This window comes from Lonchura striata, chromosome Z (assembly GCF_050655825.1).
Source record: "Lonchura striata isolate lonStrDom1 chromosome Z, ASM5065582v1, whole genome shotgun sequence".
Taxonomy (NCBI): Eukaryota; Metazoa; Chordata; class Aves; order Passeriformes; family Estrildidae; genus Lonchura; species Lonchura striata.
In genome coordinates, this window is record NC_140740.1 from 18,471,398 (window position 1) to 18,490,941 (window position 19,544).

Genomic DNA, 19,544 nt, shown 5'->3' on the forward strand with positions numbered 1-19,544 from the left:
TCTTGGCTGGTTAGAACACAGTGCTGTTAGCAACAATGTTGTGGGTTCAATCCCCATATTGGCCATTTGGACTTGATGACCCTTGTGGGTCCCTTCCAACTCAAGAGTATTCTGTGACTCCTCCCTGAATCTATAATGTAAAATTTCTCCTTGGAATTTAAAACTAAAATAATACACTTTCTGCCAAAATGAAGCCATGCTCAAAGTTACAATAGATTTTAGCTGTTATTGGAGATGAGCAACTGTGATAGAAAAGTAGCATGATCTACCAGGTCAGATACAGTGAATGAACAGAAAAAAAAATCAGTGACAGAAGCAGCACTGAGGATGTAGTGTACTGCAGACAAACTGCTGAAGTATTTGACTCTATAAACAAATAAAGTATATCCTTTTTGCAGTCTTTATATCCTCATTAGTTGATGTGGTTTAAATAAGCCTTTAAATTCAATAAGGAAAGCAAAAATTTCATGCTCCTTGCTAATTAAAGAACAGTATTAGAAATAATATGTTCCATCTTCAATTCATCTTCCTGAGTGAAACAGCATATATGAATTTGAGTTTTGACTATCTCTTTTGGTCAAAAAAGACGGCATAACTATTTGTATCTTGGCTGTCATGTATGGATTGACTGGGGAGAGTGAGGTCTAGAGAGAGGATTTTCTGAATTCAACAAGATTCATTTTATGACTAGACGACTGCTAGGTGAGTGATAATGTTGGCAAATTACTGGGTGGTATTTCTATCGGTAAGAAAGAAATGTGGGTAATTGCACTTGCAAGTCTGCCTTTCTGAAGTTATGCTTTCAAATACATGGTAGTATCCCAAGAGATTGTGCATTATTTTGTCATAGGAAGAATGATTCATTGTGAATGTTTAGGGCATAGCTGTTATTCAATAGATACATAGAGATATGTATCTTATAGAGATACTCATTAAAAAGGGTGGTATTCTAATATGTTTTGGTATCTTTTGGGTATCTATGCATATAGAATATCATGCTATATGGAAATAACAAACAGCTAATTTTTTTATTTTAGCAGGTATCTAGATAAATGCATAGCCACATTTATGTATGAATGGTAAGGCTTGCTAAGATAATATAGAAGCATCTCCTTTGAGCTACCTACGGGAGTTTTAGGTTCCCTTCACAAATCGGCTTTTGCTATACAAATGCAGTCAGTGACAAAAATAAAAATGTATAGAGGGAAGCATCACAGGGCAGTATGTATAATATCTATCATATTAATTCTGTACTATGTAATAATTAACAAGAAGGCTGCATTGGAGTTCAAACTGAGATGACTATTTAATGTTATGACAGGTGAGCTAATAAATATAAAAGAAAAAATCTAAGGCAAGAAAAAGCTGTGAGTAAACAAGTGGAATCCATTTGATTCTTCACTTAGAAGCATCTGGAATTGAAAACAATATATGTCAGCTCATTCAACTCATAGGAAAAATAAAGCCAATTTAAAAACTGTCTTATTGCTGATCTGTCTGCTGCCTTGGGGAAAAAAATCCACATATTGTTGGGTATGAAATCAGTGATCATGTTTTTCAGCTTTCTACATCCTCTGTTTCTGCTAAGGTTGCTACCTAGATTGAATGATTTACAGTAATAGATTAATTAGGTTGTAGGAATTCAGAAGAGAGTAAAATGAGATTTTTTTGTACTTCTCAAGTCATTCAAAGATGGGTTGAAAGCAATGATTTTCCATTATGGTAGATTTTGAAGACTGCCATCTTTATCCTCCACAGGCTGCTAAAGGGAAAGACAACTAAACTAGCAGAAAACAATGACATTTTATAGTATAATTTTATTTAAATACTTTTTACAGAAACCACTGTTTTTGCAAACTAGAAATTTAAATTAAGAGTATTTAACAGGTTATGGCTCTGGTTCTCACAATTAGAAGCATATTTCACAAACAGGTGGGAAGCTCAGGTCTTCCACTTTAGCACAAGTCAAAGTCATTGAATTGCATTGATTCCTGGAGTTTTAAACACATCCTTATGTGTTATATGTGGGACAGTGTGTTACAATGATTGTCAGAAATTTGTAAGTATTTGCAAGAAGTTCTCTTTTAACTCTACGATAATATCTACTTGTCTTTAAAATCTATAGCTTAGCAGGGCTGAGAATTTTTTATGTAGAACTGTTTTATTCTGAATTTCAACTTACACTGAAAAACAAAACCAGCACACTTTGGGGAATATGGAGCTGCTAATTTTCTTAGTTTTTTTATATCTAAATATGATTTTATTGTTTCATATGACTATTATATAAGAAAGAGGAGTTAAGCAGTATTAGATTTTTGACTGTGATTCTGTAGTTTAGATCTTAATCTACAGATTAATCTTCAGTAAATAATAAATTTTGAATTACAATCTATTTCAATTTAATTTTTAATTAAGTAGGCATATTCCATAGTTTGAAAACATGATTAAGTTTCTTTTTTTATTGGCTACATATAATTCAGGGAGACAGTCAACTGTCATTAGACAGAAAAAGATCAGATTTCAGTATCTGTGTTATTGTTTGAAATATTATTTAGATACACTTAGAAGTTTGTTTTGAATAATACTATCCATTACTGAGACTTTAAATTACTTAGAAATTATTAAAATCATGTTTTTGTTTATTTTGAAGGTAATCAAGCATTAAATTGTGATGAACAAAGTTCTCTCTTGGGACAGGAAAATAACAAAAGCCCTACTCTGATTGAAACAATCTTCACAGTATTGTCTTACTGCACTTTGTCGCCGAAATCTCTTGGCATTGCTTTTGAGTCCTACATGGAAAAAGAGCTGCTGTGGAACTGCTTATACAATATGACAGGTTTTTATTCATTTATTAATTTATTAATAAGCATTTCAAATCTGATGTTAAATGTTGCTCATTTTCAGACATGTAGTATTATTTTTGCCATAATAAATCAGGTGAAAGTATGCTAGCTTACTTCAAAATTATAGTGGTTTTGAAGGGTTTTGTGCAGTCAGGCTATGGTAGGAATGGTTAAAATTTTGAAGAATGCAGAGGTTCCAGAGTAGCGTTGTTGACCAGGAGTCCAGTGACGTAAATTGTTTGTCTTACCAGCAGACTGGCTGCAGAATGTTTTTGTAAGTCTTTAGTAGTAGAGATTCTTCATCTCTTTGCATTCAACTGCTCCAGATTTTTTCCACAGTTTAAAAGTACGGAAGCATGGAAGAAGAGTGGAAAAAGAGAAGGGAAGACTTCTTCTCATACTAAGGGAGAAATAATCTGATAAGCATTTAGCCTCTACTGTCAACAGGCACTCAGCCTCTTAATTTTCTATTGAGGGAGAGAGCTGGCCTCACTATTAGAACAACTAATTATACCCCCAAGGCAAAACAATATTCAACCAAAAAGAGAGGTGAGGTTTAGAAGGGTGATATTGTACATTATGGATTAAAAGCTCAAAAGAAGAGGATTAAAATGGGAAAAGGCAGGAGGGGAAATAGAATTATGAGCATCACAAAATAGAAAACTATGATAAAAGTGCTCAGATACTCCTCAGAGAAAAATGGGATTGCAAAAAGTAGAAGTTTAACAGGTAAGAGGAAGAAAAACAGAGAAGTGATGCATGGAAGCTTCCAGAAAGAGCATGATTAGATCAGCAAAAAGTAGAGGGAGGCAAAAGTATGAGCAAAGGATCTAAATATCTAACATGTCAAAACATCTCTCTGAAATGCTCTCCAAGACTCTGCCTGACAATTGCAGCTCCATGACAATGGAGAAACTGCCATTTGCTGTGGTATTAAGAATGTGGAGAAGATTGATACTTCTTGTAATGTCAATAACTGTGTTTAGGATGGTGTGTTTTGAACATGCAATTTCTGATGCCATGCTGTGTTTCTCTTGATGACCATTATTTGTATGTATTTTTGTTTCTGAAATACCTTTCTTTTCCTTTACTGTCTTTGGTATAGCAGTTTGGGTATCTAATAAATGCAACTTCATTAATAATTTCAAGACAAAAAAGTAGAAAAAAAAGGTATATCTGTTTGCCTCATTGATGCCTAAAAAGTATTTAAATGTTTTCTATATAAAAAGGAAGACATTGAACACCTTAAATAGAATTTTTATAAATATGTCTGTGGAGAAATGAGAATGAACAAAATAAATTTATTCTTTTTGTTAGAACTGTATTAAGATGGCACCAGGATGCCATATGTTTTGCATTATACTCTTTCTTAATTTGTAACAGACCAATAGGTCTAACTTGTTACGACATAATGTTAATTTTTTTTTATAAGAATTCTGAAAACACTTTCTGAAAGAGATTTACAACACTTTACTGAATAGTTAATATTTCTTCCTTCTGAAGTTTCCAGTTGTGGAGAGTCAGAGCCAGAAGTTATCAGATGCTTGAAGTTGACTTTGATTAATTCAGTGAAGGGTATAGTGAAACAGATAATTTCTTTGATGCATTCGTGGGAGGCGACAGAAAACTATGGAACATACCAACACAAGCAAATAGTTCCTGAAGGTTTACTTAAAACTGTTCCAAAGGAATGGAATTACACTCCTCGGGAAATGAAGAGAAAAGAATCTGGGAAATGTAGGTGAAATTTATACATAATATTTATATATATTACAATACATCCTGAAAGTTTCTCATAAGAACTTTTAAATCCTTTGCTCCATTACTCCTAAACTGGGCAAATTTTTTAAGTGCTGTAGCTTTACAATGAACAAACTATTTCCAAACCTCCTGTGGTGGTTGGGGTGTTTTCAATACTTTCCATTAAATTTCAGTTATTCTTTCCTGAGGCTTACATATACAAACAAGGTTTTGAAAATAATCAGTATTGTAATATTGAAAATAGTAGTACTGGAGATGTTTCTAGCATCTGGCAGTAGCCAGATGGGATTCAAAGCAAAGTGAAGAATAATGCCTATACTTAGGTCTCAATGGCTGTAAACAGCTTTCCTTTTCATTATCATCTTTTTATTCAGGACTGTCATTCACCCCAAATTTACAACAAAGCAATTTATGCTTGAATTAAAAAAAAGCACTAAAACATTTGTATCACTATCTTAGACTAATTGCTATGTGTAAACTGATAGGCAAACTGACTCCAGGCTTCAAGACAATTTAAATTTGTATGTGTGATATCTAGAACAGATATGGTTTCTTCTTTTAATAAAAGAAAAACATTTGGAATGCAGGTCCAATGACAGAGTTTTCTTGAATTGTTTGGAGATTGGTTCTTTTTTAAATCTTGACACATTTTGCTATATTTTTAATTTTATATATGTCTTGGGTTTTGCACAGCACAATTTCTCTGTAGTTGCCTTTATAGCTACTTTTATTATCTAAGGTCTTTAAAATGCAGTGTTTTCTAGTGTAGATGCTTATATGAAAGATGATAACCTGAAGTTTTGTCATTTTGATCATAGAAAGGGATAAGAAACTAGAGATTATAAATGTATGTAATATTCTGATACACTTAGCACAATGCTTCAGCTGTGAAATTGAAAAAACACTACAATTTTGAAGACAACTTTCTACCATTCAGAATACCTGAGTACTGTCTTTCTCATGAATCCTGTAATAATTGTGTACAGCAGGACTAATTGTTAAGAGAGTCACTGTCTGAACTTTGAATTTTCTGGTTTTAATTCATGCAATTGTTTTAATTCATGGTGTTTATGTGCAGAAAGCATAACACAATTGGAACTACAGTGTTGAGTACTTAAGCTTTTTACCCATTTTCAGCACAAAAGAAAGTTTGAAATTATTATACAACATTCAGAAGCAGTTAGAGCTATACTATTAATGTTAATAATATCATCTTTTCTTTCTATTTTTAAGGCTTCACAAGGCTTGCAGCTCAAGCAGTATCTATTGTAATCAGCAAGTTACCTACAGTGATTGCATGTTTGCCTCCCCCAATTAAATACTTCTTTTTTCTGGCTGAGACAAAAATGTCAAGAAACTTTGCTGAATTGAAGAAAGCTGGTCTGCTTGTCTGGAACTTGATTGTAATTATATGTCGGATATTTGAGGATGGAAATACTGCAGAATTTTTAACAGGTGCAACACTTGACAGATGGAGCAAAGAAAAACTCAGTTTAGTTCGTGTGTGCTTAGAAAGTATTATGGGAAAACAGAAAAGTGGTCCTAAGCAAGTGACCCAGAAGATCATACAAAGCATTGAGCAGCAAAGACCAAACTGGATTGAAAGCCAGTTGCTAAAGGCAAGAAAATTGAGCATAGACTGGTAAGAACACAGTATGTGTAAAATGCTATTACTTGCTCTTTATTTTACTGGATTATTGACATGTTTATGGCTACTGCTCAGTTTTAAGGAAAAGAGATGAGCAGTGATCTTATATAGAACAGATTAGTCCTTACTGTTGATATACCATGTTTTTTTAAACTTAATTGCTGAAACACTAAAATGTGGTTGTTTCATCAGAACAGTGTGTTCATAGTACTACAAGATTTCATGTTATCTTGATGAGCCAAAATATGAACAAGTCCATTGTTATATCTTTCAAAATGTGAACAGGTACTAAATATATTTATAATTTAATTTTACTGTGGTGATTAAATTACAACAAGCTGTGAGAAGCTTTCAGTGTTCATCTGTAAATAAAAAGTAAGCATACTTTATTCTAAAACATATCAAACCCTTAGGCAAATAGGGTATATCAAAACAGGACAAGAATAATATCCTGCTGTGCCTTTCTGAGAAAATACCAATTTTTCCTTCAGATTTGACATTAAGATCTTTACAGTGATTTTTCAAGGAGTTGTGTACTTGTCAGTGTGTTCGTAGTCGAGTCAGTTTTAATGTTGCAGTCATGTGTCATTCTGTAAAAATACCATTCATCAACTTCTCAATATTAGATTGATTGGAATAACATGACTTACTGGATTAAATTGTAACTGCTGAAAGTAAGATTGCTGTTTTTTTCAATGAGTATTCTTGAAGGTTGCAGTTATTGCTGTCATGTCAGGATTTGTCCCTGTAAACAAAGGATACAGTGATTGTAGGTTGGAATTAATGATACCACTGAAGAGGTTTTCATGCAGTGCTTTAAGGGACAGTTTCTTGTTTCTATGAGTAGTCAGTTAATGTGGGTAGCAGTAAGCAGTAATAATGCCACACACTCATTGACACTGACCTTTGTTATTTTTGCATTTCCATTTAATTCTAATTTATAAGATCTAATCAAATAATTAAAAGATTGAAGCCAGATGCCAGTGACTGATGGCATTATAGAATAAATAAGCATAATAATAATTTATAAATTGATACTTAACACAATGGTCCCATAATATAATTTCAAATGTCACTGAGAGAATAAGTACTTCTTAAAAATACAAATATAGGAAGAGAATATTGTGGATAACCTTTAAAAACTAAAATTTTAGTTAATTTTCACATCTTCAGAAACTGAGCATTTTAAGTCAATAAATACACTACTGTATTTTCTTTTGTAAAATACCACAAAAATACTGTGTTACATGTTAGGTATCAGATTGTTGAAAGTAAAGACAGGAAAATGTTTCTGTACATCTGCAGTGTCAACCAAAGAGAGAACTAGCTTGTGACTAGGCCTGGCAATTTAAGCTTAGGAGAACGAAGAATACATTGCCTACTCTCCAAGTCAGCAGTTATTTGATGCAATTATGAGGTTGACTCCCCTGACTTCAGTGGCATTTCTGCAATAGAAATCTAATATGAATGTTGTTTTTCCACTGTTCATTCAAATATGATGAGTAAATATCTATGGGAAAAAACATCCAGTTTATAAATACCTGAGATATGAAATCTAGAGATAAATGTTATTATAAATGCAAATTACAAAACTAATATATTAGAGCTGAAATTCAAATATTGAATTAAAGTAAGTAGCGGTCACATAATTACTAAATTAAAAGCAATCTTTCAAGAGGAGTTTTATGATTTTCATGAATGAAATTATTATATTGTAATTATATACTATGTACTATATTAGTGCTATAATAATCATATAGTAATCAAATTATTTTCTGATTTAGCTGGATGCATGTGCATATGTGTATACATATTTATAAATATTTATAGACTTCTAGTAGATACATGAAGGAAAAAAACCCTATAAATTTCAAAAATTTATTTATTCAAAAATTTATTTACACAGCCATAAAAACATTTTTGGAGTGTAGTGGGTTTTTGAAAGTAAAATTCTTGCTTGATTTTTTGTTACGTTATTATTATCAGGATTGCTATTTACATAAAAAGTCTAAATAATATATATTCACTTAATTTTAAAGAATATTTCAAAAATTATAGCCTTCATTGAAAGGTTCAGAAAACAGCAAAGGATCTTTGCCTGTCTTGTGTACTGCCTGAAAGTATTACTATTCATTAAAATAACCTTTACTTTATAGTAGTACTACTAGAGCTGTAAACAATCACGTTAGATTCTAAAAAACACACATCCTGGGAAGAAAAGAAACGTCTGTCTTTGCAAAGTAATTTGTTGAATTGAAGATTATTGTTTTTCATCATGGTGACCCTGACCTTGCTGGCTGGGTGCATATACAGATTAAGATGAATGCAGTTATTCCTTGGCTGAGGTCTGCCTCTCTCAGGGCACATTCTTGCTAATGACATGATTGATAGGCAGTCCCAAATCCAGAAAGGAAGTCATTAATCATAGTGCTGCCTGAATCCAATCATCTGCTTCACCTGCGCAGTAACGGGTAGTAAAGAATACAATTTGGGTGCTGGCACTGATACATTCCTTTGTCAGAGGTCCTTAGCTTTTTCAATGTTAGTTGCTAAGAATTTTGACAAAAAATTCAGGTTGTATCTGTATGTGGCATCAAATATCAGCCTTAAGTGTGCTTTAATTTAAAGATCAATTTCTTTGAAGCTTTTCTGTAAAGTACGCCATAATAACATACTATCACTTACTTACATTCAGCAAAGAACAAAATTATAGTATATATTTTGAAACTATTTGCTCTGTTGGACATTCTGAAACTGCATGTGGAAGCAATATCAGCTTTAATGTCCAGCAGCTGTGCAGCATTTCAGAGAGCCTGTAGGTCAAACAGCAACTTTCAGTAGGACTGGCTTTATAACCATGGCACACCTCCAACAGCAAGCTGCAACCACAGTGGTTTTGTTTTCAGGTTTTTGGGATTTTTTTTTTTTTATGTTTTGGTTTTTGTTTTACTTCTAAACAAATACAATACTGATTATTTAATTAATTGAGAATGTTTCTTTGGTTTATTTTAAATTAATCCTACAGTATCTGTAGAAAGGACAATATATTCTTGTTAATCTTTTGAGTTCTTGACACATGCATGTCAAATACCTGTGCTGCATTTGAGGAAAATTTTAGTATTTCTTCTTTCTTAGACTTCATTGGTAGCAATACTAGGATAGTAACTTGTGGCTATATGCAGAGTCTGATAATGATCAGAGCTTTGAATGCACAATTGTGGAGGCATTTGGGAATGTCACTTTCAGATTTTCATTGGTAGAAGTTTTACACAAATACAAAAAAAAGCCCCGAGGAACAGTATAGGGCAAAAAATGCAACAAGTGGCAAACAGGTACCTCTTAAATGGTTAACCACTTACCAGTGGAAAGAAAACTACTTCAATTTAAAACTTCTAACCTATACTTAGGGTAATGGCTACCTTTCTGATCTGTTAATTAGGCTTAATATGTGCTGTGACAGGCAAAGAAAAATGCACAAGAGATCAAATATAAATGCTATTTTTAGTACCAAAGATACTTCTCTAGAGGAAACAAAAATATTTGCTACTTCTGTATCCTTAAAGGGTGTTTTATGTGTTCATCTTTCCAATTAAGGTGATTAAAATTAGTATAATACTGTTATTTAAGACGTATTATGTGAGATATATATGTAAAACAACATGTCTAAGTCAATTACTTCCAGGATTTTTTGAACATGTAGTTCTAGCTGAGTTCATATTAATAGTTTGATCTTTATTAATTTAACTTAAGACTGTATCTTTTTTATCTTCTAGTGCCTCAGTCACAGGTAAAGGTGCAACATTAGAGGAAGGAGGTATTGCACTTGGATTCACTGAGCATAATATAAACATGATGGTCCTGGATATCTGCCACAAACCAGGTGGTAGTGAGTACCTGAGGCAAATTTATCACATCATCCGACTCAATGAGGTAGGGAAATGGCCAATTAGGTGTGTACTGGCCTGGGGCAACATCTGCTGGCAGCTAAGGGTTTGTCAAGGAGATGATAATAGTTCTTAAAATCAATACAAAATCCTATATTGTATTTTGATAGAATCCATTCAGTTGAGGCTTTTGTGCATTTCTACAGAAAAGATTATGTTCTAGGAAACACTGTAGATTTTATTTAGGTACTTACACGGTAGGTAGTGTGGTTCATAAGTTTCATGTTGTAGACCATAGATTCTTTTTAGGAGTCTGAGCACAGTAAAAAAAAAAAAAAAAAAAATCAAGGAAGTATGTTGAAGAATTGACTGTTACAAAGGTAAAATTACACTTGGTTAATTAACTATCTTGATTTAAGCAAACAAGCAATGCCTGCGGCTGTACTGAGGAATTAAATGAAATCTTACTCAATTTAGACAATTCTGTTCAGCCGAAGTGCTTTTAAAATTGCAAGATATAAATTCAGATTTATTTGCTGCATATGGAATTTTGGCAATGTAAAAGAATAATTGTATTCTTTCTAAGGCTGTTCTAATTTGCCTCAAGTTACCAAAAGCATTCTGATTTTATTCACTGAAATACACATATGTTTGTTTGAATTGTACAGTAGCACAACTTAATTTAGAAAGTTCTGGGTTTAGCTTTGATTACTAAATTTCTTGAATGCATAAGTAGGTACTGTTAAGACTCTTGCAAGTGTTCAGAAGTGTTTATAATAAAATACAAATTAATGCAAATATAGGCAGAGACCAGGAATATTCTTCTGAAAAACCTGGTAGCAGAAAACCCTGACTTGGAGAGCTATGCCTGTAGGAAGGCCATAGAGAGCACCTTAATACTCACACTGTGCTTCTGAAAATAGAATCCAACTGTTTAGTTCCTAAGTATAGGCTTAAAAACAACCTTTATGAATATGCCTTTGGAAGCATCAGAAGCAATGTAAGCAGATATGTAGAGATGGCAACCTTACATTAGTACAGTACAGAATCTTTTCAAGTTCAATTTCCAGAACAATTAACTGGTTTAGGAAGTGAAGTGAAAATTATTACTGTAATAAACAAAACTTCTTCACCTGGAGAACATTCAAGATTACACTTATGTATAAAGGAGTGTGGAAAAGACCTCCGAAAATAGCATGTAGACCAGTGCTTGGACAGTTACCTAGGGGACAGCATATGCATGCTCAAATCTTTATACTTCCTGGTTTATACCAGGGAATTGAATCTGCAACTCCCATATCTGAGCTAATTCCCCAAACCTCCATACCATTAGCTATCAGCATGGAACTCCTTATTTTTCCCCTGTTGGAGTTGTTTTGCCACGTAGAAATAGTGGTAAAAATGCATTCTGTAACTTTTAGGGTCAAAAATAGCTGAAGGAATAAAATGCACATGCTGGGTTTTGGAGACCCTGATCTAAAATCCAACTCCTGTGAGTATTTGGTTATTTATACAAAGTGGAACAGCTCCAATAGGAGGTATGAGGCTAAGAGAATTAGGGGGAAAAGGGACTTCAGCCTGACTTTCCACATCCCAGGTGTCTCTTCTTGAATTTCTGCAGCTAGTAAGACCCTTTTATAAAAATAGAACATTTCTCAGTGGGAAAAACTATATTGTTTTAAAAAAGAAGAAGAAGAAGAGAAATACTGATCAGCTTGAGTTACAGAAGGATTTAACTATATTTGCAATTGCCTTTGAAACCACTACAAAACATTTTAATGCTTAGCATGGTATTATGATTATGCACTTTTCAGTGTTGTTTTTCAAAATCTACATTATGTTTTATGTGCCTGCTTATCAAGAAATAGATTTGATTGTCTATTCAAAGATCCATTCTTTTATTTAAAGACTCTTTGGAATGTCAAGGAATTGTGTTGTTAAAATAAGTTTAGAGATCTTTATGCTACACTGCTTAGTAATTATGTGTAAAAACAAAACTATGAGACAGAAAGTTGTTGTTCTTAGTAATATTCCTTTGAAAAGCAGGTGAAAAAGGATATGGATTATTGGAAGCTGCATTCGAAAATAGATATATGATTTTTTAAAAATTTTAAACAGTTTCTATAGTACTTAAAACAGCTTACAGCCCTTCATGTGTTTGCCAGAAATAATAGTAATTTTTAAAATATTTTTTAGTAATGACAACCAAAGAGATAACTCTTCTGAGCTGTCAGGCTCACTAATATTCTCTATACTTGGTTTGATGCCCTGTACTGAGGGTATTGTTCACATGTTTACTGATGTGATTTCGTATTTTCACATTTTTGAAACATGACCCTTTCAAAGCCTACAATATTTACTATACTAAAGGACATCTTAATGTAATATATTTACTATTGTTGAATAATTTCTTCATCAAAACCAAATCCACAGTATTCTATTAAAGACAGAAAAATAACTTTATTGAAATCAGCTGTATACCAATTGAATTTTCTAACCCTGGCAACCAGGTGTTACTGAAATTGGTCAAAATCTCCTTCCTAACACTACTGTACACTAAGAAGAAGACATTCTTTATTACAGCACCAGATGCCATAGGGATATCTCCACCAGAATTGTGTATGTTGGGTACAGAAAAGCTCCTGCTTTATATACTTTATTTTTCATACATATTCAATGATTTTCCCCGAATGAACCATGCATATAATCATCAGTTCCTGGAGACCCATAACATGTCTTTCTCCCCCCCCGCCCCCCCATGCTTTGCACATGCGTTCGTCTGTCCCGGGGGTCCCTCTGGTGGTCTCCGGTGGTCCCAGACCTCAAAGTTACCCATTCACTGAAGTGGTGTTGCTTTCCAAAACGGGAGCTGAGATGGCATAACCAGGATGGTTCATTATTTTGTTAATGTTTAACATGATCCTACAGAATACGTATTGTACCGTTCTGTACAACTACTGGTTTTGCAAAATAAGCATTGTGTTTTCCCACCAACTGAGCAAATAGTTCTTCATCTGGCAACACATGGACAGCTATTTCCAGTATTGCTTCTGAAAAAGCAACACAATCTGCTTCTGCTGACTCTGTTACATCTAGAGGTCTAGGTTCCTTTAGTCTAGAGATTTTGTAAAAATGTGTACATGGAAGGCAGTATATTAATGAAAATTTGGTAGATGTACATAAATAGCTTTTAAATAACCTCCTTCAACGTGGCTCTGAAATCTTTATTATGGCATAAAGTAGTAAATGAATGAATGGGGAAATAAAAATCCAGATATTTTTGAAATGAAAAGGTGAGTAAAAATAGATAAAAGAGGGTATGTTTTCACAGGTGCTTTGTGATATTGTTTTAAGCAGAAAAAAAGCTCAATTTGCTTTTCTTCTTTTGGTTTGTTGAGATTTTTTCCATACACTAAGATAATTTTGCGATTCTTTTGGTCAGACATGACATTTGATTGCAACAGCAGAGACAGTCCTTCTCTTTCTCTTGGCCTTGTGCTTTTCCACTCATAGCCCTGCCCACCCACCCACCCCCCCTCCCCACCCCCCTACCCCCCCATCCCCCCCGGCCTTTTTACTGGTACTAGAAATCATGTGGCTTGTTTATCTGGATGAAACCTTTTTTTTCCTCTGGCTGATTTCTCAACATATGTTAGTGCCAACACAAGGGAGAAACAGCTGCAGTTTCAGCTGTGGTCTGAAACTGAATTTGTGCCCTTCAGGTTAGGCCATAGTTGGGCAAGTTTAAAGAGATTATTAAATTCTCCCTCTAGAAAGACCTACTAAGAGGCGCAGGATGCCTTGGCAGGTAATTTGCCTGTTATTCCATCTCAGTAGTACTGCAAATAAGAGGTACTTGCTCTATGTAATGGTCTTCATTTTAATAACAGTAAACTGTTTAATCACAGTAGTTATTCTATCAAATGAATGTATAAATGTTTCATTGTCTAGTTCTTCATAAAATGCTTCTGTTTAATCAAAACACTTTATTGGCCTGCAATGATGATTTATTTACACAGGAGTCAAAGAAGTGAAAACAGAAAAGTTGGTGTCCAAAATAATAATGCATCTGTTACAGTATAGTTTCTAAAATTGCAATGCAAATCATACTGCTTCTAGTTCTTGAATGTTTAAGTAGCTAAAAATAGCTTTGAGGAGTGGGAGATTATTTATTTCCTCTCTTTAAAAAAAATGGTAAGAACATGTTAATCAAAGAATTGATTTACAGTTATATAGTAATTGTTGACTGTTTTCCAAAGTTTAATTCAAAAGACATGAAAAACATTTGTTGTTCTCTTCTCCATAAACCTAGCATATATATATACAATGAGAACTTACACGTCTAATTTGACAACAATTTCAAAGTAAAAGGTTAGATTGTTCTGTTTTGCTCAAGTTGGGTGCATACTTTTTGAGGTTATTTCTTGTTCATTGTAAAATAGTGATACTCTTAAGAACATTTCTATTTTTTAAGAGATCATTAATTCCCCCCCCCCACTAAATTAAAAGGAACTTCTATCTTTCAAATTTGTGCTTGAAATGTAGGCAAATTTCACTTAGAAGTTTAGGTGGCCTGTACTATTCTGTGGTTGCTTTTTCTTCCAAAAGGAATATTTGAAAGAGCAGCTGTCTTGTGAGAATTCTTCTGAAGATGGTGTTACCTCGAGTCAATGTCTGCCTTTGATGCTGAAAGGCAGAGAAGAGCAACCTGTCTTCAACCCTTTCCAGGTGTACAGACAATCTTATGCGAAAGTATTCAATCAGGTTTGTGAAAATCTGAAACCTTGGTTATAGTACAATTTTTACTTGTTGGTATTACTATGATCATGGCAATGACAAAGTTTAAATGTATGAAAATTGACTTATTTATGTGTATTCACATTTAATGAAGCAGAAAGTAATATTATTTCTTGGGAGTGTAATGAGGGTACCCTCTACAATATCACATTGTTCTAAAAGCCATTACCCGCCTTTTCTTTGATTGAAATTATTGCATGTAAGAGCAATTTGCATTTCCTTACATTTTCTGTGCTCAGTATGATGAGGGAAAGTCCATAGCAGCAATGATATTTATTACATCTGTGCAATAGTACATATGGTTAGTCTTAGTCCTTTGAAAAATCATGTCAGAATTCTAAGTTCACTTCTATAATCTTCCTTATGGGTCTTTCACAGATATGTTGAACAGTCAAGTAAAGAATGCTTTAGAAATACAGAGATTTTACAGAACAGTGAGACTAAGTGTGTTAAAACACATACACACACACTAAAAGTCATCATTTTATCTGCTTTTCTTTAAGTCATGCTTCTAATATGTAAAAGATTACAGTTTTCTTATAGAATTTAGTTTCCTAATAATGGAACAGTTAAAAAAAGAGATCCTAGTTGCCTAAATCTCTGCCAGTTCTATACTTGTTTTTCTTACTTGTTTAATGAATGCTTAATCATTGTCATGTTGCAATAAAAGTATTAATATCCTTAAAAAGGATACCCATACCACATGGCTTCTCAAGGCTTTTCACTCCAGAGAAACATGCTTTATAGAATCTTTTAATAAATAGAATCATAGAATAGCTTGCGTTGAAAGGCACCTTCCTATCAAGAATCACAGAACCACAGGATGGGTGAGGTTGGAAGGGACCAGTGTGTCGTCTGGTCCAGCCTCCCTGCTCAAGCAGGTCATCCTAGAACACATGGGCAGAGAATTGTGTCCAGATGGTTCTTGAATATCTCCAGTGCTATCTCCAGAGGGAGACTCAACAACCTCTCTGGGGAGTCTGTTCCAGTGCTCAGTCAGCCTGGCAGTAAGGAAGTTCTTCCTCATACTCAGCCCAGAAAGCCAACAGTGTGATGGGCTGCATCAAAAGAAGCATGGCCAGCAGGTCAAGGGAGTTGATTCTGTTCCTCTACTCCATTCTGGTGAGACCCCACCTGCAGTCCTGCATCCAGCTCAGGGGTTCCCAGTGCAGGAAGGACATGGAGCTGTTGGAGTTCAGATGCAGAACACCAAAATCACTAGAGGGATGGAGCACTTCTCCTATGAAGAAGAGGCCAAGAGAATTGCAGTTGTTTAGTCTGGAAAAGAGACAGCTTTGGGGTGACCTAATTGCAGTCTTGCAGTACTTGAAGAAAGCTTACAAGAAAGATGGAGAAGGACATTTTGCATGAGCATGTAGTGATAGGACAAAAGAGAATGGATTGGAACTGACAAAGAGTAGCTTTAAATTAGATATTAGAGAGAAGTTATTTCCTGTGAGGGTGGCGAGGCACTGGAATAGGTTGCCCAGAGAAGCTGTGGTTGTCCCATCTATTTAAGGTATTTCAGGCTAGGCTGGGCAGAGCTCTGGGACACCTGGTCTAGTGAAAGGTGTGCCTTGCCCATGGCAAGGGGTTGGAACACAGTGATCTTTCAAACCTCAATCGTTCTATAATTCTCTTCTCTGATTCTATTTCTAAACTTAATGATGTTATTAAATAGTTTAGTTTCCTTTACCATTAAATTGTACATTTATTTAGTGGTGTGGGGCTGTCCGTTTATTAAACAGTGATCAGTATAGCTGAGTGTCTGGTTTCCAATGAAAATTATTGCCAGTGCCTGTAGAAGATGCCAGAGCACTGGCAAGGAACCTTTCCTTATTCATTCACTTTCTGCTTTCTCAGTATTTTATTTTTTCTTGTTACCCTTATTTGCCCTTCATACTCTATATTTCACCTTTGTTTTTCTACTTTACTTTAACATGCATGGCAAAGCTGAAGTACAGGGAGTAAATTAAGTAAGGAGAAGGAAAGTGATAAAATATAGATGGAAGGAATAGGAGCAATTGTAGTGATTCTGCTCTCCCAGAGGAACCAAGTGCTGTCTGTAAGAAGAAAAAGATGCACTCCAAGTTATACTTTACTGTTATTTAGGTTTATTTCCATTGTTTCGACTTCCTTAAACACTTTTTTACTAGTCAGTGCTATTTCCGTGTTACAGCAGTAACTTCGTACTTATTTCCTCCCTAGAAGATTAAATTATAGTCACTACTTCACCATTGCTGACAATGAAAAGTAATATTATGCAACAGGATTTACTGTTTTTTTAAAATAAGAATGTTGTGTATGGTCTTTTGTCTGCCTTCTGATGATGTAGATTGCTTTTGTTTATTAATAAGCAATATGGAGTTATATTTGTTCATATTTTCTAGATTTAATGCTGTTTATAATACAGCATTAAATCACTCTAATTATGATACAGGTTGCTTCTTGTATTCCAGCTATACCAAATTTTTCATAACATAACTTCTTGCTGAGAGCAGAAAATGCAAATTGCCGCTATATAAAAAGTAGCCAACTATTTTGTTTTTTGGACAAAGAGTAAAGCTCTCAGACAGAACAGTTGATCAGAATGCCATCAACAGTTGGAAGAATAAAGGTTCAGAAAACTTTTTATAAATAGTTGCTATGTCCCTAATTAATTAATTGCCATTTTATTGGAATAAAAATCTTCTGTGGACATGATTGATATCATCTTTTTAAGTCCTCGTTCTAGACCACCCTCTTTGGTCAGTAAATCACAGCTGGAGCTTTAGTGTACTGATAATATTAATACTGATTAATAACTAACTAGCTTCTTTCCATGTATCAACAGTCATCCATTACTGAATGGAACTGGGATTGGTCGAGCTTGCTGCCAGGTTACTTGGGACTGAATCAGATGGCCTTCAGGGTGCTGCTGACACACAGGTAACAGGATTTTGGCAAATCATCACATTTTCCTTTTTTATTTTTGACTTTGTAATTGTGAATACACAAAGATTTTAGTGGTGAAATTTGTAAAGCAAAATCTGCAATTTTTTTTAAAACATATTTTTAAAATGTAACATTTTTTCTGTAGTATTTGATCCATACTCAAATGTCTTTCAATTCCTTTTTTGAGGTGTATAATTTGTTCTTTCTGTCTGAGACAGAAGAATATGAATATATGTTGACATTGTACTTAAATAATGCTTTGGAAAAAAAATAGTAATTTTGCAAATCTGTACTGCTCAGGGGGATTTCAGCATAGAATTTAAGCTATGTTTACTCAGGTTTCAAAGTATCTTAAATTCAGTTGGGGGCATGACAAGTGTACCTAGAAATAGAAAGTGTTTCCTTAATAGTTTTCAATTAATCAAACTTAGTCTCATATTTTATTGCCTTTTCTCTTGTAAAATGTAACTGCTTAATTCAGAAAATGCAATTTCTTATATTCAGAAAAATTTAGGTGGAATTATTTTGAGAGGGTTGTGTGGTGAGTTTGTTGTTTGTTTTCTGTTAATATTATTCACTTGTGAAAACTGGAAAACTTACATGTTGCACACTAAACTAAGACATTCTCTTCTTAATTCTGAATCCTCTGATTATACCTAATAAACATTTGAACTGACTGTTCTTCTATCTAGAAACTAGAGTGACAATTTCAAAAGTGTGTGAATTTGCATGTCATAAAGGTTTTCGGTTTTTGTTTCATTTTCTCAATTTATCACTAGCAGTTATTCTTAAATATTTAATTCTTCCTTCATTTCATATATAAAGTACTTTTATAGTCTGTTTTGCGTCTTCCATCTGAATTCGGATAAGATTACTTCTTTCCCTATCCAAAATGTTCTTTTCAAAAAGTTTAATTGCACAAAAAACCATAGCAGCAAAAATTTGTTATTCAGTTCCCTGCTTGATGTCCTTTGTTACCTGTTACCAGACAGAATTTGAAACTTCACAGACTTTTTGTGTTAAATGTCAGAAAAAATACAGTACCAATTTTTTTATTTTGATGGTTCTGCTATTGATTGCTATCTCATGTCCTTCATTAAAAATTAAGTAGACTGTCCTTTTATAAGAGTTTCTTGGACTAAAACTGGTTCTTGAACTTTGCTTCATGTTATTGTCATCAATATGAGCCAAAGGGAGCAGAGGGCTGCTATGATTTTCAGAGGAAACATTTTGTGTGGACATTTCATGTTCAGTGTTCCTTTAAAATGCATTTTATTTTTCTTTTGATCTCTTTATAGACATTAAAAAGAAATCATGTATATGCCTCCTCTGTCCTTCTCTGTATTTCACATCCTTGTTGTATCATCTAGTTTTTAAAATTTAATTAATTCCCTAATTGTTGTCATCTTTCCTAATTTAAAAATGTCTTCATTCATTGCCCTTCTACATCGTAAGGAAGTTCTCATCTAGAAGTGACATTATGCAATAATTAATGACTAGAGTATGGATCTATTATTTCAATCACTCTACAAACCGACACATTGTTTAGATCCACTGTGATCATAAAAAATAGAATAGCTGATCCAGTATCTGCGGTAGCAGCCAGCATCAACACCACAACTTGTCTTTATCTGACTTTATCATACCTAAAGTGTGTCTGCTCATATTTTCCAG

At 33.9% G+C, this 19,544-nt stretch overlaps 1 protein-coding gene across 10 annotated transcripts in view; it reads left to right on the plus strand.

Moving 5' to 3' along the window:
* KIAA0825 (KIAA0825 ortholog) overlaps positions 1-19,544 on the plus strand; it is a 238,784-nt gene that overhangs the window by 112,571 nt on the left and 106,669 nt on the right. For 8 of the 10 annotated variants that reach the window (XM_085568051.1, XM_021541538.3, XM_085568058.1 and 5 more), the window contains 6 exons: positions 2,651-2,839; positions 4,350-4,583; positions 5,841-6,249; positions 10,029-10,185; positions 14,748-14,903; positions 17,770-17,864. In XM_085568051.1, the coding sequence (XP_085424177.1) occupies positions 2,651-2,839; positions 4,350-4,583; positions 5,841-6,249; positions 10,029-10,185; positions 14,748-14,903; positions 17,770-17,864 (1,240 nt within the window). The remainder of the gene's footprint in view (positions 1-2,650; positions 2,840-4,349; positions 4,584-5,840; positions 6,250-10,028; positions 10,186-14,747; positions 14,904-17,769; positions 17,865-19,544) is intronic. The other 2 variants (XM_085568057.1, XM_085568059.1) reach the window with 2 other exon arrangements.